The 27,584-nt window shown below is 45.1% G+C and overlaps 1 protein-coding gene across 2 annotated transcripts in view; it reads left to right on the top strand.

Moving 5' to 3' along the window:
- The window catches only part of LOC138452991 (zinc finger protein 879-like), a 203,911-nt gene that overhangs the window by 165,031 nt on the left and 11,296 nt on the right, over positions 1–27,584 (top strand). For both annotated transcript variants that reach the window (XM_069605379.1, XM_069605378.1), the window contains exons 7-8: positions 4,649–4,750; positions 4,847–5,035. In XM_069605379.1, coding sequence (XP_069461480.1) covers positions 4,649–4,750; positions 4,847–5,035 — 291 coding nt within the window. The remainder of the gene's footprint in view (positions 1–4,648; positions 4,751–4,846; positions 5,036–27,584) is intronic.

Genomic DNA, 27,584 nt, shown 5'->3' on the forward strand with positions numbered 1-27,584 from the left:
GACCAAAAGAGCCGAAATGCAACTTCTACATTTAAAACATTGGTACGTGATGAAATCAAATAAAGCAGATAAATTACTAGCACGACAATTAAAAGGTAGACGGCAAGAGCAAACAGTGAAAACCCTAATCGACGACCAAGCAACCAAGAAAACACAGACGAAAGACATTAAAGAAATATTCTGAGATTACTACCAGAAACTGTATACCTCCCAATGCCCGAGCGAAGAAGCCCAGAAGGCATTCCTATCAGAGATAACTCCTCTCCCAACAGTATCACAAACAGAAAAAGAGGTACTTGATGAACCGGTCACAACGGAGGAGGTGGCAAGGGCAATAAGGGACTTCCCGAAGAATAAAGCACCGGGCCCAGACGGCTTCATGGCCGTGTTCTACAAAAAGTATGCAGAAATCTTAACCCCATATTTAACCACCCTATTCAACACTTTCAAGGCTACGAACAACATAGCCATGTCCATGAACGAAGCAAAGATACTAGTCTTCCACAAAAAAGGAAAAGATCCAGAAAAACCAGACTCATACCGCCCAATTGCCCTAATCAATGTCGATGCCAAACTCTACACAAAGGTCCTCACAAACAGACTGGCCCCCCTGCTCCCTAAATTAATACCAAGAACAATCAGGATTTATCCCTGATAGGAAAACTCATGACAATATCAGAAGAATAGTACATCTCATTGAGAAAACCGGTATAAAGGAAATCCCCTCGGCAATAATATCGTTAGACGCCGAAAAGGCATTTGACCGGGTGGAATCGACAATGCTATTTGCTACACTACGGAAAATGGCCCTGGGGAAGAACTTTATAAACATGATTCAGGCCAATTACAACTCCCCGAAGGCCAGGATTGCGGTCAACGGGGAACTATCAGAGCCCATCAGAATTGGAAGGGGTACTAAGCAAGGATGCCCTCTGTCACCCCTACTGTACGCAATCTTCCTAGAACCACTTCTAGCAAAGATCAGAGCGACCCAGGAAATAAGGGGCATAGAAATGGGAGGTCATATGCACAAGACAGCGGCATATGCGGACGATATGTTGATGACCATGGCGGACCCAGGCAATACACTCCCCCTCCTCATCCAGTAGATAGACGAATTTGGGAAAATATCGGGCCTGAAAATAAATAAGAAGAAATCGTCGGAAAAAGGCCCTGGCAGGAGACAAAGAGGAAATTTACAAAACGACCAAGGACCTACAACTACTAACGGCCGAAGAAGGAGTGAAATACCTGGGAGTAACGTTAACCCCACAGATCGAAGACCACTACAAAGGAAATTACCCCACACTTTTAGAAGAGGTAAAAAGCGACTTAAACAGATGGAATCCGCTCTCAATCTCTTGGTGGGGCAGAATAACAGTCATCAAAATGACGATCCTAGCCAGACTGCTATACCATTTTCAAGCCCTACCCATCCGGATTTGGACGGCATTTTTTAAGACACTCACCAAAACAATCACCAAGTACATTTGGCAAAATAAAATACTGAGATTGTCACTACAGGTGCTCACAGCACACAAACCAGATGGAGGTATGGCACTCCCCCACATTAAAAACTACTATGAGACGGCACAACTATTGGTCATACAGGAATGGATCATGGACAATTCAGAGAAATGGTGGGAGGCCCAAGATAGAGCAGTTGCAAGATCAAATCTGCGCCACCTACTATGGAGGAGACCGGAACATCAACACCATAACATCAAACTAAGCGAAGTCATGAGTACCACGATGGAAGTATGGAACAGAGCAACCAAGAAGGAAATCCTCACAATAGATCCCGCTCCGTTTATACCAATCTTCGACAACCCAGACTCCCCCCACCCCCAGGAATGGTAAAAGGATCCTTTCAAAAATGGCGCGAAGCGGACTGTACTAAAGTGGGAGATATGATGGAGGGACATCAGATCAGGACCTTCAAAGAATGCCAGGAATTGCTGGGCCTCACGGACAGGGACAGCTACCAGTACGAGAAGCTCCACCACTGGCTCACAACGCCAAGAATAACAAAGGCACTGACAAGGGACCTCACTCCATTCGAGACATATATATTGACCCAAACGGATGAAAAGAAATTTGTCTCTTCTCTCTACAAATTCCTAAATGCCCAAGAAGAAAACATCACATGGCAGTACATGAAAAAATGGGAAAAAACCCTGGGGAAACAAATTACGAGGGACCAATGGACATACACCTGCCAAATAATCCCGAAATGGACAAGGGCGATACAAACGAGGGAAGCCTGGATCAAAGTGATGATACAATGGCACTACACGCCGGAGGGAATCCACAAAATGTTCCCGACAACTCGAGGGAAATGCTGGAGGGGGTGCGATTCCTTGGGAGATTGGAGACACATATGGTGGGACTGCAAGGAACTGCAACTATTCTGGGGGGAAGTGAAAGCACAAATGCAGGAAATCTTCAAAGACACGGCAAACCTAGAAGAAGTATGGATGTGTGGCATGTGGGCCCCCAGAGACAAATCCCTCACAAGGACACAAAAACAAAACTTTATGGGCTTCCTCATTGCAGCGTGGCTAGCCATAGCACAAAAATGGAAACAAAAGTCCCCTCCAACCACGCAAGAGTGGCTACACAGGATCTGGACATTTGTAGCAATGGAAAGGATCACGTACAATATTCAAGGAGACAGACAGCGTTTTGCAACTGATTGGGGGGAGGCAATAGACTACCTGCAAAGTGATTACATGCTGCAATGGTGCCCCCACAATATCCGTATTCTAGACATGTTCACAGGCTAAGAAAAACGCACCAGTGGGTGCCGGGACAATGCAAAGACGTTAATACCGGGTGGAGGGAGGGGGTTGGGCGGGGGGGGGGGGGTTTGTAGGGGACAATGTTGTGTCCCGACGTATATGTTTGAAAAATGCAAATAAAAATATTTGGGGAAAAAAAAACCTCAGATATGCCACTGACGCCATGCATAAAGCCATGTATAAAGAATGTTGTATTAATATTGCTAAGCATGATACATGTAATAAGGAGCAGCTATATGATGTCTTGGCACTGGCAGGCCACTGGTCCGCTCTTTTGGAGTCCGAGAAGCAGTTTTTGAATATTGGCTTCATGGAAGACATTAGAACCATGCGCACAAAACTGGACTGCTAGACTCATAAGAGCCTGTGTAAGGAAAGAAACCTCTCCCATACCCACCACAAATGAGGAGCTTGAGCATCTGTACAGCATCGTCAGCAGGCAAAAAAAGAATGCAGATCCAACATGGCAGCCTACCTCATCAAACCGCAACAGCTGGGGAGTTTATAATTCAGAGCAAGTCAACCACAGCGCTCGTTCTCCACTTAAACACAGGTAAAGTTGTTTAAACCGTTAGAAGCGCAAAAGGTGATTGAGAGGGGAATGTAGAGAGGTGTGTGAGCCAGACGTCTAAAGCAGGTGGTGCAGAACAGTGTATGGCAGAGTGGCAAAGACGAAAGTTGCTGCGACTAAGATGTGGGCAAGTGGAACGGAGCAGGAAGGGAAAAGAATGGAGCGTCAGCGGGGAGATTTAAAAGGGGCGTCGCAGTGAAAAACATAAGAATGAGAGGGAGGACGAGAGGTGAAAAGGACACAAATGAGGAGCAACATCAGAAGGAGTGGAGTGGGTGTGAAGAGGTGAAAAGTGGGCATGAGGCGAACATCAGAGAGGAGCAGAAGTGGAGAGGGTAATTGGGGGAAGTAAAGGGAGTGGAACAGCAAGCAGAGGTTGGGAGGAACAGTGGTGGGTTAATAGAAAATAGAGGGGTGGAGAGTACCAGATTAGAGCCATGGTAAAGCATCAAGGAAGTGAAGGTCACAGAGGAGGAAAGAGGGTGTGATAATGAGATGGCCAAGAGTAGCAACAAGAAAATGTAGAGACTGGAGCTCCTGGAGTGATGCATAGTAGTCTCCATAGTCCTCCCTGAAAGCCTATAAAGGGCCTAAAACCGACATCCCCAAAGCCCGCAATACAATCTTGTTAAAGATCTTGAAGGTTCTGACATTAGATGGCCCCAGACCCCCCAAGGCACTCAGGGTGGTGGTGCCGGTTTTCCCTCTGTAGAAGTGTAACATCCTGGCAACATCTACTAAAACCAAGCAAGAAACCGCAACTGGCAAGGAACAAGTGGGTGGCACTGAAACACTGAGTGAATTTATCTGCCAGGAAAGCAGGGTCTAATTGAGTCTGAGAGAGAGGAAAGACTAGTGGGCCATGGTCCTATACAAAAGCCTGGTTTGATTGTTTTGTTTAATCCTCACCAGTGACCTCCGCTAAACCCAATCCCTTAGTATTTTTATTTTTTTAATAATAAAAACCTGTTACCCATATAACTAGACTTTGGGTCATCTTCTAATCTCTCGGCTGTGCTTTTTGACATGTGTCCTCCATTTCTAAGATTATACTTGAGATTGTAGAAATTCAGTAAGTTAAATGAAAATAAATGCAGTCTTCTGGAAATACTAAGTGTTCGATTTGTTGGTTGCCTGACGAATAAATGGTGCTTTAGCACTCCTAACAGAAATGCCCCCCCACCAAAAAAATGAATCTGTTAGAAATGAGATTTTAGTAGTGCACAATCACTGTGGCAACATATTATACAATTATGCTTTCATGTTTCATTCCTAGCCTTCACAGCCCAAAGTCCGAACATAATTGCGATTAAGGAAGAACCATCACATTCTCTTGGTCCACAAGAGCCAGATGAGGCACCAAGCCATCGAACAGGAAGTGAGTATGGAATGTATAAAAACCTGTATGAAAGTAACAATCATGCAGTTTACTTTTCCTACTGTGATGTAAACCAACTGCATATCTTTCGAACAGGTAATGCTACCACAATCCAACATGAACAGCATCCCACTCTATACTGCGAAGGGACCAAGCCATGCAGAGCAGTTGAGTGTGAACCTCCCTACAAAAGATTACCATTTTCTACAACTCATCCAAGACCCCAAGCAGGGGAGATGCAGAACACCTCTTCTGAACTAACAAATCAATCAAGAAACCATGCAGGTGAGAGACTATATAAATGACTATAGGTTCTATGTGCAAAGTTTTGGTAAAAGCACAACTCTACTTCCACAGCTGAACATCTACCCAGGCAAGGCTTCCCATATTTGCAAAAGCCGTCGGATGACCCTTCATGCAGAATTCTCTTCTTAACAAAAGATCCACACAGGAGACACACATTTTACATTTACTAACTGTGAGAAGAGCTTCACAAAATTGAAATGCTGCTGAACTCAGTTACGTTATCGACTACGTTACTCATGCAGACCCTTCAGTTATTCCTCATTTTGGTTTTGTGTGGAGCAAGTTACCGCTACACAAATAAAAAGGTGGTTTTGTCAAGGTTTGAATTTGAAACTTTCAAGTGGTGGTAATTCCTTTAAAACCATTTATTTTACTGTATTGCGAAGCTGTAAATGATGTCATTGGTTTGTGTTTGCCTGTTCCTGTAACATACCTAAAAAGAACTCTTTAAAAGGGGTATCTGTGCAACACTTTCCCTCAGTCACATGCCCCACCTCCTTCAGCACAGTTACAAATTGCCACACCTTGGTGCTAGTTTTCTACTTATTGGCAGGCCAGAAAAGTGTTTGTTGCATCATCATTTTTGTTCCAGACGTTCCAATTTCTCATTTCTATCTGTCACACACACAGTATGCCTTATACGAATGACTAAAAGTGACGCATTGCCCAAGGACAAATAACGGGGCAGTAAAGGAATGGCTCTTCAACTCGATATTTATGATAATAGAGTTTACACAAATAGGAATTATACTTAATCAGTATGCAGCGCCCTGAAATTGGTAAACGTTCTGCTACAGCTAAAGTAATAATAAATGAGAGACCAATACTGACAAATTTGTTCCAGCTTAAATATTTACTGTAGTGATTCGGCAGCAATAATTATGTAACTTCTGGTGCACCGACTCAAAACAAGATTATTGGCACAGCATGAATTTGATGGTTAACTGACAGGATCACAGGTAACCAATTTTTCGCTTGTGTATGGCACTTCAGCCACCGCGTGACTAGGACACAGCCCCATAATGCTAGGATGGGGTTGCTGGTACTATGAGCAGTTGAAGCACCTTTGTCCCTCTGCTCACAAATTCTAATTTTGGAAACAGGGACAGCTGCCTGCGACTGAAGGACCTTCACGCATCCTCTCTTGTCTAGGCCTTCAATACGTTAAAGCATCTGCCATTACTCTTGTACCTTTGCACGATATGTCTTGCACAGTACAACTTCCTGGCAGCTGCACAGTAAATAGTTGGGTCATGTGCATTTGAAGAAGTATCTATGAGCACTTCTCTCATTTTCTTTACCGAATGAAAATTTAGCAGAATTTCTTGTCCACCGATTTTACTGCTATTTTTAACCACAAGGCAGGGGACAGGGGAACCCCCTGCAAACATCCCACCCCCTTTCACACAGGCACTCACCTATAAACTCATACTTGCATTCTAATTGATTCATCGATCCTCGCTCTCATGTATAGATCGCTACATGCTTATTTAATAATTCATTCATCATATTACACTTATGCATGTAGCCGTCCATTCATCCTTGTAATGGCATATAGCCTTAAACCTCTAAGATGTAAAATTATTCACACATTCTCCCCCACTCTTTCAATTATTAATCCTCACATATGAAGGCTAGCGTCCACAACCGTGTCACTTCACCTGGTTTTTCTTCCTCAGTCAGTTCTTTATCGCTTTTGGGTATCAGTAACAGGTTGTCTGTGGTAGATGGCAAATTGGTAGTCGGCTCTATCTTTTTGATTGGAGGCACCTCTTCAAACAATCGCCAGAGATCTAATATCTCCCTCCTATTGTGGAACTGTTTCCCCTTTTTTTATCAAAAGATCCTCCTTCGGGCCATATTTGGGGCAGACCTTTTCCCTTTAACTCTGTGACCCACTGATCGTGGTACTTCCTAATGCGTTCAGCATATCCAGGTAAACTCTTACAGATATGAGCCAGGAGGCCAGGGGTGTCTCTGTCCCCATTGTATGTGGTTGGTTTCTGTAACAATATGTGTATAGATATGTATCTTCTAAAATGCTATGCTTTTCTGACACCTTGGCAATAAGGGGGTGTGCGGTTGTGTACCTTATACTAGAAATTCCTTAGGGGGCACATACAAGAGCAAACCACCTTCTGCACACTACCAATATTTCCAGCACAAATATTCAAAAGAAACAACTTAATTCATTGGGCTTACCACCTTATAATGTTTCCTGGTCACACTTACCATGACCACACCATGATCATGCACATTTTACAATCCACTAAAATCATCATAACATGGCTTTGTGTCAACACATATAATGCATATACAATGATAGTCGGTACTTTATGGGAAGTTATCCTTCAATCCCTTTCTCCCCTCCATTGTTTCACCTAACCTTTCTTTATTTGTTATGAGGTCCCCCTTTTTCACGCAAATCTCTTTTTGTCTTTACTAAGTATTTCACCTATTTTCATTTATAGACCCAGAAAGAATGAAAGAAGAGCATTTACTACTATATTCACTATGTCTCCTTTTTCTACCAGACACCTTTATCTTATTCTCCACTTGTTCATATATTCCCAGTACTAGTCAAGATAGCACTATGCGGCGCCGCCTTCTACCCCCTTGCAGAGCTAGGTTCCCGTCTCTTTCTCTCTTTTCACCTTTTGATCCTAATGGCCATATGCAAAGAAAAAGGAAAGAAAGTATAGTATTGATTCTAGTGATCCCCACCGTGACCCCCTTTTAAATGACCTCCCAATGAGAGGCAAGAATAGACTCTCCCACGAAGGGGAATAAGGCTAGGACCAAGTGCGGGTGAGCTTAAGGGAAGCTTTATCTAAGTCAAAATAGGGCATGCAAAGAACTCTGCAAACTCCGAGAGCGCTCTGTCTGACAATAGCAAAGACAGGCGTTTTTATTTACAAAAAGTGTCATAGGCACCTACACACTATAGGGGGCACATGTACATGGGGATTGGGTGGCGTCGACTAACTATATGTGCAGCTGTGATGCGTCTCAACGTGGTTGGTGGACACCGCCGGGTGCCAATGTGGGGTGGGCAGGTCAGCTGGGCTCATCCGGGAGGCGTTGTCCGGTCAGGCGTGGTCAGTGTCATTGATGGACGTCTTTCTTGGCTTTCTGCCCAAAGGGCCAGGCACACCCCATTAATTCAATGCTGCAATGTCAGTTGTCCCGTAAATCCTACAATAGGTTATTCTACAGGTTAATATAACACAGGAGGAATGCGCATTAGGTGGGGTACTTTGGTGATACATCAATACAGGGTTGATGTTATCCTGTTGACTAGGTGTCATAGGCCACGGGGTCGGGTCTCAGGGCATGGGGTAAGCTGTCCAGGCTTTGGGTCTCGTTAGAAGTCATGACGGATGCTTTTACACAATGTTGGTGCAATATTAGGTGTCTTCTTTTACAAGCGTCATTAATCTGGGGTGAACTGATGGGTCATGGGACCTATGAGGGGGCGCCTCTGGTTATGGCCGGATTTTGCTGCTGGGCTGTGAATAATTCAGGTGGCTGTTCGTGGCCATGTGAGCTGCGGGGGAATTGTGAATGCCTGAAACGGCTCCAGCCGAATTGGAGGAGGTGAGGCGGTGTCGCTCGGGCCTTTGCTTTCTCTGGCAGGCTTCAGTGGGAAGGGAGGAGAGGTGGCCTTGGATATGCCCACAATGATATTCTTCTAGAAAGCTGCAAACTGTAAAACGAAGGGATTCGCATAATATGAAATGGCTAAGGGGTCACACATCTATAGCATTTTCAGCAGTACATATTAATTTCAGAATTCGTTAACTATATCTACAACTCCATTAGTCACTATAGGGTAAGTATCTGCAATATTAGCAGTTTTAGCATCACACTGTAAACACAACACGTGAGGTAGCATTAGGGTTGGTGGAGCATGCAGGAGCAACAGACCAATATGGTTGACAGCAGTAATACACATTAAACCTGTACATTTGCACTTGATGACCTTCTATGTATCTTATTTACATGAGCTCACAATACTGTCGCACTTGTGTTCCTTTGCATTCTAGCAGCATCAGGGTAGTCAGGACATAAGGACTTGGTATCATTCACTTTACATTACCCTAAGAGAGGCACATAGTAGGAGGCCAGGGACCCTGAGTGTATTGTGCATACTGAGGGGGTTTGGGTATTGTGACCATTTGGTCGCACAATGACACATTCTTGGTTCGTACAGGGTTTGTAGATTTCTGACACGGAAGTCGTGCACGAGGAATATCATTGTAATGCAATATATGTATATATGTATGAGCAGTTTCCTGGTGTGGGATTAAGGCTTTTGTTTCATCGAGGACGGTTTACAGTTATTTTCCAAGCCAGCCCCGCTGCCCGGGTCACGCTGAGGCTAATGATGCACTGCAGAAGGTGAAAGATATTGCAGGGGAGGGAGGGTCTCTATCTTTAAGCGCGCCTCGGAAGAGGTGTCCTATTTTGAAATGCCTTTAGTCATTCAATTCTTGAAAGGGCTGACAAATGTATACCCTCCGACACCTTTTCAGGTGCCCATCGGGGATTTAACTCTAGTCTTAAAATTTCTCATGTGTTCTCCTTTTGAACCTTTACATTCTTGTCCATTAAGACTGCTCACTCTTAAAACAATTCTGTTAGTGGCTATAACATCAGCCCGCAGGGTATGTGAGTTGCAGGCACTGTCTTGTAAGCCTCCTCACACCATTTTCCATCGCAGGGTATGTGAGTTGCAGGCACTGTCTTGTAATCCTCCTCACACCATTTTCCATAGGGACAAGGTTATTCTAAAAGTCAAACCATCTTTCTTGCCTAAAATAGTGTTTGATTTTCATCTGTCACAAAAAATGGTCTTACCTTCCTTTTATCCTCCACCTCACGCTAGTAAGGAAGAGGAAAGGTTGCATAGACTGGACCCAAAAAGGGCTTTGTTACGTTTCTAGATTGGCAAATCTCTGACAATGTGGCCAACTATTCGTTGGATATACTGGGCACAAATTGGGCCTTGCAGTATCTAAACAAACTCTATACAGATGGATAATTCTAGCAATCTCTGAATGCTATATACTAGCTGGGAAAGAGCCTCCAGATGGATTAAGGGCTCATTCAACCAGAGGCATGGCAACTTCCACGGCTCTTCAGAGGGGTGTCCCGGTGCAGGATATTTTTGCTGCGGCCAGCTGGTCGTAAATGCACACCTTTGTAAAGCATTACTGCTTGGACTCTACTTCATATCAAGGAGGGCTATTTGCAAAAGCGGTCCTTCATTCAGTCCATAATTCAATTTCTAGTACTCCCGCCTCCAAAATTACCACTGCTATGGGAGTCTATTATAAGATGAGGAATACGTCGGAGGACACAATCCATTCAAAGAACAAGTTACTTACCAACTGTAACTTTCTTTCGATTGGATGTTCCTCCCATGTATTCCTCATCGATCCTACCCCTGCGTACAGTTTACGCCAGTTGCACTCTAACTTCCTTAAGAGCCTGAGGACTTAAGACCTGATCAGCTGATGTGACCATGAACACTGTAAAAACAGAACTGAGGTAACGGGCGCTGCTCGAGTCCTTTATACAGTGGATGACGTCGACGGCGGCCCTCAAGGGACTTCGACTCTGCGGTCTTGAACACAGCGCCCCCTGGTGAAAAAATTCCGAAGCAGATGAAGCTGGGATACGAATATCATAAAATGAGGAATACGTGGGAGGAACATCCATTCGAAAGAATGTTACAGTTTGTAAGTAACTTGTTCTTTTGTTCATTCATCCACCCATCCTGTACCGTCCCTCCACTCGGTCTGATTTCTCCTCAACATATCCTCCACCTGCCTAAGCCTTCCTGGTTGCATAAAATGTTTTTGATGTACACAATTCGCTCTTTCAATGCTTATTTCAGTGATTTCCTTATTTAATAATTAACCCCCGATTTGGGGTGGCAATGCATCCTGGTATTCAGCTTGGGCAGCTTATTCAGTTTACAGTCCCGACTGAAGCCTTAACGAGTGCCCCAGCGCCCTTGTTGGGAAGTATTGCCATGCATCTCGGGTATTTTAGCTATTTACACCCAGCATACTGCCCACTGTTGTGAAACAGTGACGTGGCCGTTTCACAAGTTAAAGAACAACCCAAAAACATGCCTTTTCATTGGGCCCATTGCAGGAGGATCAGAAAGGTTGTGCCCACCGGGTGAGCAGAGCGGAGTGGGCGCGAGAAGGAGTTAAGTAAATGGGGAGAGCATGCTCAGGAGTACAGCATGCTCAGGTTTTCCTCTCAAAACCTCTAGGGAGGTTTTGAGAGGAAATGTGGTGGGTTTGAGAATCTAGTGGCTGGTGCCTGGTAGGCAGAATGGTGGCACTTCACATCTCCGGGGGCTGAGATGGTGGGCTGATGCCAGTGCTATGCTCCTGCTTTTCCGTCTTTCACATCAACGAAGCTGAAATACAACAGCCAAGCAAATGGAATTCATATAATGCAAAAACACCCTACCAACTTCCCTTTTAACCCAGGTCTGTCATAAAAAGGAATTTATTTGACATATTTTGGGCAACATACTAACTACTATCCACAATACACATTGTAGAGGTTTGTTTTTGTTGGAATGACTCAGAGTTTGGGGCATAAACTATGTATCTTTATGCCATACAAAATCTAAGTTTGGGAACCTTTTATTGGACTAACTAAAAATATTATACCAAGGGGGAAGGTGCATCTTTATGCAACACCTCCTGCATATAGAATTTACAGCAACGCAGGGTTTGAAATTAAGGGGAACTGGGAGCTATTTGGCTCCTGCGTGTAGCCTAGAAAAGCCTGGTTAGCTAGGAGCTACTTTCCCCAAGCCAACTGATGCTGAAAGAAGCAAGAAACACCCCAATGTGAATTTAACTCTATGCATTTGGGACAATCTATAAATAAACATTAGGGCCACATATAAATGACATTTAAAGCATAAGGGGTCCTAAATAATGGAGAAAAGGATAGGTTTGCATCTTATGTGGAAGTTGGTCTTGTGCAACGCTATTTACTAGCTCCTTGTTCCTGAGTGGTAGCTCCTGGCCACTGGTTAATTTAGGATACACAGGAACTGCTTTTGGTTTCTGCTTATGCCATCTTAATTCCGATCCCCTATAGCGTATTACTGGTAATGGATTCCATAGAATAATATTGGACTGTGGTACAGATGTATTTGTGACTGTTACAAGTTTGTTCTGTATTTATTTCCTCCATGTTATTTAGTTTCTTTTTTTCTATGATTCCAAATATCCTTTATTCTGTGTCGTTCTGGCACTTGAAAACGTTTTGCAAATATTTGTTTTGTCAAGTCTTGTGGAAAGAAAAACTTCACTACAGTATTGAAAAGGAGAATAGGATGTAACCTTAAATCTCGGTAATGGAGCATGTGATTTATTTAATGAACGAAACATTGTGTCAGGGTCTCTCATGTCCAGACTTGGAGAGCACAAACCATAGCAGGTTTTCAGGATAACACCTGACTATGTAAATAAATCACATTTAGAATCACTAGATTCAACTGTACATTTTGAATACTGAAAAAATAGAGTTGATTTGAAACTTCTTAGTCTGACTTGAAAACCCCCGTAATACGGCTGCCAGGATTGAACTAATCTGTAACGGTGTGTTTGACCGACTTCAAGTTCATACCTTTTCATGTTTTCTGAATATTCACCCGAGTATAGCAAATTCTCATGTTACCTTTTGGGACAGGCAAAGCTTCTTAATTATCTAGACTTTGACATTACAAAATTCACACGTGTCACAGAATGCTACTATGCCGCCACTAACAAATATTGCCAATCTGGTTTTTATTACAACACTCGTGCTAAAAAAATGTAAGTACTGTTGTCCCAAATGTCACACTTTCTCTGCTTGAGCCAAATATAAAAAGGTATTAAGCAAAGGGTTTATATAACTTGAGAGAATATGTAAAATAGAGACAAATGCATGTTCCGAGTACTCTGTATTATATCACTATTTAAATCATTGAAGCATCTCACGTCGGCCTCCCATTTGCACCTTTTGAGGAGGAGGACAATTAAGAACACTCTAAAAAGTACATGATCAACATGAACATAACATTGAACAACTTAAAAAAGGAAATCACAGAAGTGAACCGTCCAGATAGATTGTGGACGGTTCACTTCGTGATTTCCTTTTTTAAGTTGTTCAATGATGATAAAATAGAAACTATAAGATTCTAGAGAAGTTAATGAGTGAATATCACCATGCGATTAAAATCAGGAATTCTTTTAAGTTGTTTTAAGATGGGATACACTACCATAGTGTAGGGTGATTACTTTGCAACCAAAGTGCAATAGATAGAAGCCTAATTAAAGAATGATTACGGAGACATAAATACCTAGAGTATCATTGAAAATGAATTTAGAGGCAATCAGTTGGCACTGAAAGAGCAATAGACATCAAATAATGCAGCCAACATTCTCAGAAAGAAATGTGGTAAAATCCAAGAGGCTGTAGAGAGGCAAAAACAAGCTGGTTAAGCATAGAAGAAAATAGGACAATAGTGACAAAACTCAAAGGCAAAAGCATGTAATACACAAACTAACGAGTAGTACAAATAGTATTCTCAATTAACTTCAAAACTAATAAAATCTGCTAAACAAGCTACAGCTCTTGCTACGACTTCCACATAAGTGGATTTATTAATATCCACACACACAAACTGTACATTTTATCATCATAAGAACTCTAAGGGATCAAATGCAATATTTCTAGAAACTCCATCAAGCTTTATGGTAAGTGATTTGAGCCACTTGAACATTAATATCAACTGAAGAAGACACTGATCTGGAAGCTTTAGAAATTATGACTGTTTCTCACTTTTGAGTAACAAAAATGAAAAAACTGAACGATGGCCATAAAGAAATCCTGTTTAATTCGGAAATCTCTGGCTGTAATCAAAAGCCGCCATACATTTTAAACACAAATTTGCATCTGCTGCAGAGCACAATTATATTTCTCTGATTTTCAAAGTGTAATATATAGAGGCAAACATTTGAAAGTATGTTCTATCCTAAGTCCTCAAACTAGCAAAGACAAAGAAACAAATACCTGGTTTTATAAATACAAATGCGGAACATGCTCCATGTGTGAATTTGCAGTGAAATTCTGAGAAGTTGGATTGTGAAAAACGAATTACAAAGTAAAAATGTTTGCGGACCAAATATACAGTTATGCTGATCCTTTTTGAGACCATTTAAGTTGCATACAAAATATGGATGGAAAATAGCCTTTTGAACAACACTGGCTCAAGAATCCTTAACAAGAGAAGATCAGTGACCGCAGGTTTGTTGAACTTTGAACACGTCAATAAGCCAGAACCTTATAGCACTTGTGACTTGCTTCAGCGTTAAAGAAAATATGAAGCAAGACTGGTAGATCTGACCAGGGCTAACCAAAAGGACTGAATACAGATGAAGAGCTTTCAGTCGTGTTGTAAACTGTTTTTTTTATTTCTTTCATCTCGACTAACCCTGTATTTCGTTGCATCTCTTGCACTCTTACTTATTCTAACAAGCTATTAACAAAGATGCCGACCCTAACTCTGAACATCTATTACGGCACTGGTTGAGCCAAAATCATATTTGACTGGCAGAAGAGAGACCAACTTCGAAATGATCTATTGGACAGGAATCTCTTTCACTCCTCCTTTTCAATTCATATATATCCTCTTTAGTGAACATCATTGCAAGTTGGGGCTATGGCTGTCAGCTCTATGCTGACAATACAGTTTTTAGTAGAGCTACATAAGTCATGAGACAGGCAGGGAAGTGGGCGAGTGCTCGGGGCAATACAGAAATGGATGTAGAGTAATTTTCTCAGGCGTAATCGGGAAAACACCGATATCCTGTTAGTATGTGGCCAGAGGGATGTACCCTGCCATTTACGTGACCCTCTAGCTTAGGCCCTCCTCCTGTCCCAGTTGAGGTAGTTAGACATATTAGAGTGCTGATGGACAGTGAATTGTCTTTTGCTCCCCAAGTGGATGCTGTAGCTAAGAGTACCCACTTTCACCTGTACAATATAAGTAGATGTGGCTACTTCTAGCTCTGAAGCACAAAAAGACCCTGCTTTAGGTAGTGGTTCTTTCTAGTATTCAATACTGCGCAGCTATCTGTCTCTGTGTAGCAAAGAAATATATGGCATAATTGGAGGCTTTGCAAAATCGTGAATTAAGAGTCATTTATGAGCTCAAAGAATTTAAGCCCATCTCGGAATCCTGCTCTTTACTGCATTGGCTGAAAATTGAAGTGCGCATTCAAATCAGAGTTTTAACTCTGATCTGGAAAATCACTCAGGGACTGGGGCCTACATACTCGACCACCTTTTTAAAGCCTCACGTTCCTGCTTGTGTGCTTGGATCAAGCAGGAAAGATCTACTTCAGTAAAAGGTAAAAGGATCAGCACCCTGGGGTCTCACCTTTGGAATGGGTTATAAATCCTAATTTGCAACTGTCCCGCCATGCAAAGCTTCAAGATAAGATTTTAAAAAAATCTGTTATCTTCTTGTTTTATTCCTTGAATCCCAACAATCGATTGAACACTGCTGGATCGGGTGGAGACCTGAACTGTTTTATATGTTTAAATGTACTTTTATGTTGGTAATGTGTTAAATCTAATGTACGTGATTGTATTTGTATTTATGTAGCGCCTTGAAACTGGTTTCGCTGGTAAGATGTTTGCGCTTAATACATATTTTCTATTCTATTAGAGCTATTTGGAGGTGATACTATCATAATGGTCTATAAAGCAGTTTATTTTCAGCAAGACTTTATTCATCTGTGAATAACATATTACAGTATCAACTATGTGAAAAAAAGAAATATATATATATATATATTTTTATATATATATATTCTTGGTCTGTGTCAAGCATGACACATGTATTTGCACTAATGTTTTCTGTTCATCTCACTGGCTTTGAATAATGTTGATAACCAAGTATAAACTGTACCTCATGTCAGCAGCTATACTCCAAATGCTTGCCTGCCTTTCCCAGCATTGAGGCTGATGTACAGCAGCTAGCCAACCAAGAATCAAATACTGCCATACACCTTAAATATTTGCCCCTTCTACCCAAGTCTGCTGATTATCTTACTATACCCTTTACTTAGAACATATTACCTGATCATGTATACTAATGTACCTAGCTAGACAGGCATGCCCTCTACTCTCCAAAAGCTGACTTCACAGCTCTTGGAGTCATGTGTTTATTTATTTATTTTTTTAAACACTTTGTTATTTGTGTGGTGTTAAAATAAATAAAAATCAACTCTCCCGACAGTTTCGAACTTCAACTTCATATTATACAGTTTGCATATCTTTATTGCTGTCATCCTCTCCCCTCCCCCCTTAACTCGAGCTTCTTCCATTGTTCCTACAGATGTCCCGTTACAGGGGGATCTTCCACATCACTGCTTTCGGGCGTTTCCTGTTCGCTAGGGCTGGTTTGGGTAGGACTTGTCAATGTGGCCACCAATTGTCTCCACTCTATCAAAGGTCCCACTTTGTTTTCCTCCCCCCTGCTTGCTGTCTCATACCATGCCACTGTTACTGCGTTGGCCCATTTTAGGAGATCATGCCACCATACTTCTATTCTAAGTCTATGGCTAGATTTCCAGCTCATGGCAATTCTCTGCTTGGCCAGAGTGTAGGCCAAGTCCTTGAGTTTGCTCAAGTGTTTCAAGTTACGCAGTCTGGTGAATCCCCCCACCAAGCATGCCCATACAGATCGTACATCTAGCTTGATTCCCTTTCCGGCCAGCCGTAGGTTGACTTCCCCGCAGAATTTCTCAATCTCAGGGCACGCCCAGAACATGTGGATCAGCCCTGCTTCCACCTCCCCACATTTGGGCCATTTTTGTATTTCTGGGCCACCAAACCCGGCGATTGTTACGCTCACCTGGCTCCCATAGGGGCGTCGATCGGACCCGGACAGCTGCGGTCTCCTCCACCGTGAAGTATAAAGTCCAAAGAGTTCAATATGTCCGATGTTCACTCTTGTCCCATTCCCTTCTTGTGTTGCAGCCGGGTCCAACAGAAGATTGTCTTGTGGCAGCTGATGGCGTTCAGGTAAGAGTCTGTATTACCCAACACTGTCCGGTAAAAGATGCATGTATTTAACTTGTTGTTTTCTCTCTCCTTACAGGTGCGGCGTAAGAAGTTGCTGGATGTTAAAGAATAATGCCTCCGGTGGTAAATCTGGTAAGTCTATGGTGGTAAAAAGAGATTGTTTTTGTTGGCTCTCACGGCTCACCTTATATTTCTTTTGTCTCCTAGATGCTGGAGTTCGGCAAGGAAAATAATGGAGGCAGCGCCGAATCGAAAAATGCTGTGAGGACTGGTGAGTAGGGCAGAAATAATGTCCTTTCCAAGTTCGAAGACGTGATGGATCCGGAATCAGGTAAGGAATTAAAATAAAGTCCGTGTTCTATCCTTTCCTTCTTCTTTCCCCTTTTTTTAGGAGCTCTGGATTCGAGGCGGGCGTGGCAAAGACTGGATGCTGACTGCAGGCACGGTGAGCATTACGCTGCTGGATGCAGAATAACGCAAAGCATGTGCTGCTGTTCGGGCGTGGTTTAAATAGCCTTCAAAGTAGTCCCAGGTAAGAAGTTCCCCCAGAACCACACCCAAGTAAAAAATAGTCCTTGAAGTAAAGTAGTCCCATTCAGGCCTCACGTTGGCTTGACTTCATTACAGCATGGTCTGCATGAGGTAAGTAAAGTACATGAGCCTGACGATTATGGCGCCAGGACCGATTTCCTCTATGAGCCTGGTGCCAATGGCGCCAGGACTGTACCCAGACAGCCCCTAGCCGGGGCTGCTGGGTTTTTAGTAAGCACCTGGATGCCTGCTCCCGGGGCTGATGGGCTTGGTCCGGATGCCCGGGGGTAGGCGTCATGACAGCGATCTTCCGTGGGGTCAAGTATGTTCTATGGGTTATGTACAGCTGAATCTGTTGCAGCCTTGCATTTCTGGACACCTTTTTCTGGTATCTGTGCCCTCTCCCATAGTCCGTCTTGCATGGGTATTCCCGCCTCCTCCCCCCAATCCCTTCTCAGCGTGGACACCTCTTTACCCACTCTAGACATCACTAGTTCATAAATCCGGGACACTTCGTGCCCTCCTTCCGAGATGTCGTATATCGTTTCTATAGCCATGTCAGGTTGTTCTGCTAGCGCTATTTCCAACCAAGTACCCTTCACCAGATTGATCACTCTGGTTTGGGTGATGTATTGCCCCCGGTGTAACCCAGTTTCATCGACTATGGTTTGGAAATCCACTGCCTTCCCTTCCCGCCATATATCTCACAGTGTTGCTATGCCCACAGGCTCCCAGTGTTTGCGAATCACCTTCCTTAGTTGCTCATCCACCCCGCGTAGCGTCACAAGAGGTGCCTGCGTTGAGCATGGGGATGGGTTGTCCATGGCTCGTCAAGCCTTGTGCCATATCTTCCAGCCTAATTCCAGCAATCTCGATCGCCCTTTCAGCTCTGACTTAGGTAACCAAATCAGTTGTTTCAAAAAATATGGATTGCATTCTTCCTTTAGCAGTTTAGATTCTGCCATCCTGTCTTCCGGCAGCCATTTGGCAACATATTGTAGTTGCCCAGCCAGATGGTATATTTCAAAGTTCGGCAGGTTTATGCCCCCTCTGTCATGCGTGTTTTGTAATTTCCATAAGGCGATTCTATTCCTAGTGTTGTGCCTGAGAAAGCCCCTGCATAGGCTCTGAAGTTCAGTAAAGAAACGTCTAGGCAACATGTATGGGATATTTACAAAAACGTGTAATAGCCTGGTCAATACCACCATCTTCAGCAAGGCCGCCCTCCCCACCATGGCTAGGGGGAGCTTCGTCCAGAATCCCATGCTACTTTCAATGTTTTTTACTGCTATCTCTGTGTTATATTTGTGTTCACCTTCTATCGTGTGATATATGTCGATCCCCAGGTATCTAAACGTCTTAGTCTCCCAGGCTATCTGCAACACCGGTAGGTTTTCCAGCGGGACTCCTATATATCTACCCACGGGGAACATGCATGATTTCTTGGGGTTAACCGCTATACCGGAGAGTTTCGTATAACGCTCCATCACCTCCAGGATATATTGTAAGTTTTCCTATCGCAGATATAGCAGCACATCATCTGCATATAGTGATATCAGGTGTGGTCACCCTTTAGTTTGGACCCCGATCTCTTCATACTGCTGTCTTAGGTTTATCGCTAGCGGTTCTAATGCTAGGATGTATAACATCGGAGACCACAGACAACCTTGTCTGGTGCCTCTGCTGAGTTTAGCAAAACAGAAAGGTGATGAGTTGCCATTTATCTGAGATGATAGCTCCTGTTTTTACTCTGGCCACTGGAGAACTATATACTATTTTCACCCACCTCCGGTATCCGGGTCCCATCCCATATTCCTTCAAGGCTGCCATTAGCCAGGGCCATTTTACAGAGTTGAAGGCTTTCACTGCGTCTAGTGAGACTATTGCTATTTCGTTGGCGTCGCCTTCCGACTGCTCTATAATGTGATGGAGCCTTCTATGGTTATCAGATATTCTCCTACCTGGGACATAGCCAGTCTGTTCTGGGTGTATGAGTTTATTTATTACCCTCTTAAGTCTGTTAGCCAGCACCGCTGTAAGGATTTTACTGTCCTGATTAATCATGGATAGCGGTCTATATGACCCGCAGTCTGTGCTGGGCTTATTAGGTTTCAAGAGTGGGATTAATATTGTCTCCCTCAGGGGTTCCGGCAGTCTCCCTTTCTCAAAGGCTTTGTTTAGCATTGCCAGTAGCAGGGGGAGCACCTCCTGCCTATACGTTTTGTATAATTTGCTAGGGAGCCCGTCTGCCCCTGGAGTTTTACTAGTGGGCAGGTGTTGGACAATAGTCTCCAGTTCCTCCATCGTAATTGGGGCATCTAAGTGCTCCCTCTCTTCTGTGTCCAGTTTAGGTAACCCTATGTCTTCTAGCGTTTCCTGGATCTCCTGATCTGCCATCCCCCTGCTTCCTCGTACAAATGTTGGTAGAATTCAAGGAATCTATCATTTACACTGTCTTGGGTGTCCCATACTTGGCCTGCTTCTCCCCTTATCTCTCTGATTGCTGCTCTGGGTGTTTCATTCTTGTATAACCATGCTAGCAGCCTCCCCGGCTTGTCTCCCCCTGCATGTTGTCTTTCGATATATTTCTTGTGGTTTAAGTTCTAGTCTTTTACACCTTCTTGTTGTAATTGGCTCATAGTCTCGGCATCCTCCTGTGAGGTGTCCCCTCTTCTCATGATTGCTTCTATTTTCCTTTCGGTCTCTTGTAATTCTCGTGCTATGCCCCCTTGGAGCCCTTTGTACTTGGATATGGCTGCTCCCCTCACCACCACCTTAAACGCCTCCCACAAGGTACCCTCTGAATCTACACTGCCAGTGTTATTTTCAAAGAATTTGGTTATCCTCACTTAGGTCCTCCTGGAATGCATTATCTCTCAGTGCTTCGGCTCTGAGCCTCCACGTGGGGATCCCAGCTCTGGGAGGCTGATGTCTCCGCGGCGGTACCAAAGGGGAGTGGTCCGATAGAGGAGTCGGAATATAAAGCAAGAATACTATCTACCCGATGAGTTCCGGAGTGGCGAACATGTAGTCCAATCTCGTGTGTAACTTTTGTGGGGCTGAATAATGTGAGTAATGCCTATCGCTAGGGTGTTGCTGCCTCCATATATCTTCTAGCTGAAATTCTCCCTGCAGGGTCTTAGCTGCGGGAGTAGGTCTGTCTAATTTTGTGTCTGACCTGTCCATTTTAGGATTTAGCGTGCAGTTGAAGTCCCCTCCCCATATGACCACCCCCCCAGGTGGTGGATGATTTTGCTGTATAATGTCGTAAGTTATGCCAGTGTGCCCTGGTTTGGGGCGTATCTATTAATTATGCACAGCTCTCTATTTTCTAGTATACCCCACACCACCACCATTCTGCCGTCCGGCTCTGTCGTGTACTGCAGTATCTGAAAGGGTACATGTGGCGCCACCCAAGTGAGTACTCCCCTGGCATATGCCGAATAAGTAGTTCCAACAGTAGTCCCCCTCCATTTTTTTTAATCACCTCCTGTTTCTCTTTAGTGAGGTGGGTTTTTTGTAGCAAGGCTATGTCTATCTTTTGCCTTCTTAGGTACATCATGACCTTGTTCCTCTTCCCTCTTCAGGTAGCTGTTGAGACCCCTAACGTTCCAGGTTGCTATTCTAAGGTCTCCCATCTTTGTCCATATCCCATCCCATCCCTTCTCCGCTCCCCCTGTTCCTGGGCCCTCTGATATATTGGTGCAAGCTCATTCCCCAACTATTAACCCCCGTTCAAACATCCCAACATCTAACACTACACATCCCTCTACCCTCATCCTCTCCCCCCCCCAACTTCCCAAACAATTGCCCAGCTCCATCCCTGGATCTCAGGCTGCCCCGCATCTAGTCCCTTTCTTCGGCCTAGCCGATACTCAGAACTCAGCAAGGGGATACTTTACAACTAATATCCTACCTAATTTCGTCTACTGGGGGTATAGGTGCGTTTCCACTGCTCCTGCATTGAAGCTGTAGTATTATGCTTGTCTACATGTTATGTTATGTTACTTTGCATTTATATAGTGCCTTATATACCGGTGGTATGGTCTGAAGGCGCTGGTAGGTTGAACGCCCTTGGGAACCGAAGTTCAAGTCAGTAAAGAGAGTAGAGAGAGTCAAAGGTGCGTGTGAGCACCGGATATGTGTGCAGCTGGTGGTTGAGAGGTCAATAGTATGTGTTAGTTCTGGCAGGAATTATCCAGACCGATCGTGGCTGCGTTAGACCTGAGGAGAACGCCTGGCTGGGGGGGGGGTGTAACCAGCAGTTACATGCTTGGCGCTGCCTTCCTACCACCACTTGGTTTCCCCAACTCTCGCATATATTTTAGATCTGGGGTTCAGATCTGGCACGTGATTATAATCTAGTCCCAAAGTCAATATGCGTGTTGTACTTCTCTCTCAATAGTCTACGTGTCCGCCTCCGAGGCTTCGCGGGGGTGTCTGTTCACTTCTCCATCTCCTTTTCCTCATGGTCAACAGGCAGTTCCTTGCATCCAGCCATGCTGTCACATCCTCTGATGTGTCAAAAAAGGGCCTTGTTTTTATGGAGCACTTTCATCTTTGCCGGGTACAGCAGCATGTATTGGTAGCCCGCCTCCCGCAGTCTCCTTTTGACCACCACTTAGTTCATGCGCTGTCTCTGCACCAAAAGGGTATAGTCCGGATATACCGTGATGGTTGCTGACACTCTGCTTATCATTCCCCCTTTGCGAAAATGTTCCAGGATCTTTTCCCTATCTTTATAGTTCAGTATTTTTGCTTTGATCGGCCGCGGGGGGGCTCCTGGTGGCGGCCTCCTCATCAGGGCTTTATGCGCCCGTTCTACTGCAAATCCCTGGCTGCGTGCCCATCGGTTATTTCTTGTAGTAGCATGTTTTCCACATAATTTGTCGAGTCTGATCCCTCATCTCCTTTCGGAAGTCCCACAATGCGTACATTGTTGGGCGCGCACGTTTCCCTGTGACCTCCACCCAGAAGGATGGCCCCGTCGTCCACCGTGGGACCCGGAATGCTGCTTCTTCTACTTCTGCAGCATTGGACGAGGCCATGCCAAGATGGCCGCCGAGCTTTCTTCTTTGTTTGCACCGTCCTCAGTGCTTGGAGGCACGTCCTCGTTTCCTGCCTCCTGATTGGCCCCTGCCCTCATCAAATGCAGAGACCCGGCCTAGCCGTGAGGCGAAGCCGCATCCGCGCATTTAAGGGCAGCGCTTAAGGGCTCCCTCCTGTCTTTTCCCTGTCCTTTCCATGGACTTGCCTGCAGCCTACCCTCCTGGTCACCCAGCGTTCTTTACAACACCTTAATGCAGGGTCACGGCGCAAAGGTAAGGAGTGCACGTACCTCTGCTTCCTCCTTGTTCCGTGTCTTCATTCTTTACTTATCCCCCCCTGGTCTTCTCCCCCACCTCCATCTACCACTTGATTCTACAGTAAAACCCAGCACCCAAGTGAACTTGACTATGCAACATCACTTGCTGCACCATCGTTGACTCTTTTTCACCACCCTCCACCTCCAGTTGACTCTTGCTTCAGCCTCTCCACCTGCCATTGGATCCTACCCTCAGTGCCACAACAAACATTCTCGACTTTGGCACTTGTTCTTGCACGCCTTTCATCTTTCTGTGAACCGATCATCTACAGTCTCTAATTCCATCTCAGTGGAATCTTGTAATTCATCATTGTTAAATACTGTTTGAAATTGTCTATGCACTTTATCATTCTATACCGCACTCCTGCCCTCCATGACATTGGGGGATTTACCTGTACCTCATGCATGTTTCACCCTTCCTCTAATCGAACGCACTACAAATGTTTGGTCCATTATCTATGCATGTTTCCACTGTTTGCATTCACTGTCTTTAACTTACCTTGAATTGCTACCTCTATATAACTCGTGCCTGTACACCTGTTCTGATCCATCTACATCTCCCACCCCCTTTTTTTGCCCTTTTGCCTCATTCCCTCTCCCCTCTGTTCGTCTGCCACCCTTCATCTCATCTCAATCCTTAAGTTTGTAAGCGTGCCCGCCTCTGCCGAGACTTGGTCCCGCTACTGCCTGGCAATACCAATTACATTTCCACGTCTGCCCCTGCCACCACACCTTACGTGACCCTTCGCCCTCTGCTCCGCGCTGACCCTACTCACGCTTCTTGAGGTGCTTACCCTGAGGTGCTTCCCCTGTTCTATGTACTGGGTACCTCAAACCCACCCTCTTCTACTTCCCACTCTACTTCCTACTCTCTCTTGCTTGCATCTCCCCACTCCTCTGGGGACCTAGACACTCACTCGAGGTCTTTCCCCTCCTAGCACTTACTCCTATCATCTGTTCCTTGACCATTGATAGTAGCTTGTCTGTCTCCCCTCCTACCCTTTTGTTCTCCATTCCCCCTCCCCTGCTTTTAAATTTATCTCTGATAAAATTTGCTCAGCAGCGTGTCCTGTCCTCCTCTCCCCTCTATCCCTCCTGCCCCCCCTCCCAACCCTCCTCTTGTATTCCTCCTGCACTGCGTAAATTGTCGTCAGACATAGTAATGTTACTGCTTGCTTTGTTCTCCTTTTCCATTACCTCCTGCCTTACCTGTTTTTTTGCACTTGCACTATCAGAAATTTCGACAGGCCTATTACGATAGTTTTTTTTTCTCACATTCTGTATTGCTTCAAGGACTTTAACTGAATGTACTGTATTTTCCTATGTTCCCTCCCTCCTTGAAGCGCTTTGAAACACTTTTGTGTATAGGCGCTATATAAATAAACAATCATATCATATCATCCTTCTGCTTCCTCTGTTCTGCTTTCGAGGTTATGCACTTGTTGGCGTACCGTGTGGATCTCTTTAGCATTGGTCGCACACGAGTCTGTATTGACTTTCACCACCTTCTCCAGGTTCCATGTGCGCTTGGCTAGCGCTCGAACATCTTGTCGCAACAGGTTTACGTCCGCGCTTACCGTGTCAATTTTAAACTCAAGCGAGGACTTCATTTCTTGAATAGCAATCCCCATCTTGCTCTCCCAAGATGCTTTTAATTCTGCTATGGCATCTAGTATTTGTTTGTCGCTGCGACCTGTGATTTCCTCCTGTTGTGTATGCTGTCCTTTGGGTCTGGCCCCTTCCGCTGTCGGTGATGTTTTAGCGAACTCCTTCAGAATAGGTTGTTTCCCCTTGGCTTAGGGCGCCTTAGATACCATCTGCGCGCAAGTAAAGCGATCGAGTCAGGTGCCTCTTTATACTTGGTCTTAATCCCCAAGTGTGGGGCAATTTGTTCTGTATCTAGGGGTTTCTTTTTCGGTTGTTGCACTATGTCCGTGTTGAGTACTGCAGCGGGCCAAACAGAGCCTGCAGTCTGTCTCGAAAGAGCAGGTCCAGTGTGTTGGCCAGCCGCAGTCCGCGGACGTGTCTGCGGGGGCTTTTTGTTTTCAAGGGTATTCTTTTTGCCCGGCAGCTTATTCTCCTCTTGTCGCGTGGGTTTGGCTGGCGGTACACGGCCAGTGCTCGTGTGTAACCCGGATGGCGCCCCACTGAATACTCTCTTCGACCACCTTCGGGCTGCCTCTCACTCCTTTTGTGGTGTGGGGACAGAGCTTCTCTGTAGTGTTGTCCGCTTTTTGCCTCCGGGTGCACGACTGTGTGTTCAGTAGCCGCTCACATGGGGCTCTGGACTGTGGGTAGCTGCACACTACTGGTGGTGCTTGCAGTGCTCTGTGGCCTATCAAGCCGGGCCAGTTCTTCTTTCACATCTGCCCACCTTTCCCCTTCCTTTTCTTATTCCTTTATTTTTTTATTTATTTTTGCCGCCCCACTGTTTCATTCAGCACGCACCTGCTCAAAGTATCTGCTGTTTGCCCTTATGGATCCTATTGTGTGTGCTTCCCAGGGGGCTTTTGCGCTGCTCTGGCTAAACATGGGCTTTGTCTATGAATTGTGAGCCCATCTGATTCAGGCCGTCTGGTGTGGCTCATTTGTATTCCTCTCTACCTCTGTTTGGCCATGTTAATATGTGCTGCTTACGTGTGGGCCAGCCTGCTGTAGCACATTGTTTACAGGTATGGGTGCGGGCACATCTTGAAAGGCTGAGTGCATTCAGGATCACATATTTCTCTCAGCGAGCTGGTTCGTTGCCGGTATACTGCTAGGATTGCCAGTGTCTACCGCAATGTCATATCACTGTGGGCGAACGGCCGCATATTCTTTATCATCCAGCAGATGGGTCGTTCAGGTGCGGCGGTCCCGTTTGTTTCGATTTGGGCCAGTTTGTAACTCGCAACTTGCTGCAGGTTTGCCGTGCCTGCAAGCTAATGCGGCTTGGTCTGTGTGTTTCTCTACGTGTTTCGGGCATTGCACAGTGTGCTGGTCTTTTGGGGGTCGGGGGCCCTCGGATCGTCTTTCGGCTGCCACAGTGCCGCTGCGTCTTATCCGCTCTGCAGCCCGGCTTGTTTTGGTGACATTTTATTACCTCCCTTGGCCACATACGCCGGCTTGTGCTCCGCAGCAACAATGTAACTGCGTTGTTATTATGCGGCACGGCTTTGGAAGAGATCTAAGAGCTCTTTCTCCGCTCAGGGATGCAGGTCTCTTCCATCCGCGTTCTGCAGCGTGTTCTAAGCGTGCGATGTGCTTTCCAACGTTGCACGTCAGAGTTCTCCAAATATGTTTTCCCTGTCTTGCGCTGCAGATCCACTATAGCATGCACATCAAGGAGTGTTACAACGAACCTGCACTCGTTGTCGGCTTCGTCCCTGCAATCACTGGGTTTGCGGTCCAGGGCTCGGTGGCTACTTCTTTACTCAGTCCCTTTATTGGCCGCCATTTTGGCACTGTGGCATTTCGGTCCGTCTGGATCTTCTTCTCTGCCTGCGGCAGCTTTGGTGGCAGTGCAGGGACAGCGCAAAGTGCCTCCAGTTGTGCCTGATCCTTTCACACGCACTTTTGTGTGCTTACTTATACGCTAGGACCACCTATTCTTTGCATTTTATCCGGATCTGTGAAGGATCTGCACAAGCTGCTGTGGAGCTGCTGCGGATTCACGTCCTGTTACATGGCTCCCAAGCCACGCGCCTCCCCAACCCCCTACTTATTTTTGATTGTTGCATGGCAGCTTCTTATCCCTTTGAAAACCTGAAGGAAAATTCCTGTACCGTCTGAGAGTAGCAAGTCTCACTCTCATTAGCCTCACCACTTCTCCCATCCCACTCCTACACCCCACTCTACTAGCCTCACTCTCTTCTGATAATGTCTTGTACACTAGCTACTACCCTCACTCCCCTTAGCCTAAATGCCACTATTTCCCTAACTTTCTTTTCTCTTCCTCTCATCTTTTATACCCCACCCTCCCCACTTCTTACACTAAACTACACACAACTGATACCACTCTCACAAATACCTCCCCTGTACGAAACTTTGACACCAACTCTTCAACACTACACTCCTGTCAGTCCTTAGCCTGTTCTCTAGGTCTAGCTCCACCTCCTCCTGTGACCTCACATGAAACCACACCCTGCCTTTACTTCTGTTTTCTTTTGTATTGTGGAGCTGGTGGTTCTCTATCCCTCTTTCCATTGACTGCAATGTTCACCTGACCTTCTACACCACTCAGTGCCTGCCTCCTCCCCAGACCCACCTGAGAGACTTAAAAACCTGTAACACCCTCCTCCTTTTCCACCACCGTTCAGCAACAGTGTCTGATGTTTTCCCTGCTGTTTCTCTGTCGTGAATTAGGTCTGGACTTCCGTTATTCTGCTTTCGTGGTGAGTTCTGGGTTTGTCTGCATTGCTGGAAGCCAGGTGGAGGGTTGTCGTGAAGTCTCATGTACCGTTTTGATTGCTGTATTTTTTTGTTTCTCCCCTTGTTTGGATCCCAGCTGAGTTTTCTTGGTTGCTCGCTGGTGCA

The sequence above is a fragment of the Ambystoma mexicanum genome, chromosome 4p (assembly GCF_040938575.1).
Source record: "Ambystoma mexicanum isolate Mex_15411 chromosome 4p, UKY_AmexF1_1, whole genome shotgun sequence".
Lineage (NCBI taxonomy): Eukaryota > Metazoa > Chordata > Amphibia > Caudata > Ambystomatidae > Ambystoma > Ambystoma mexicanum.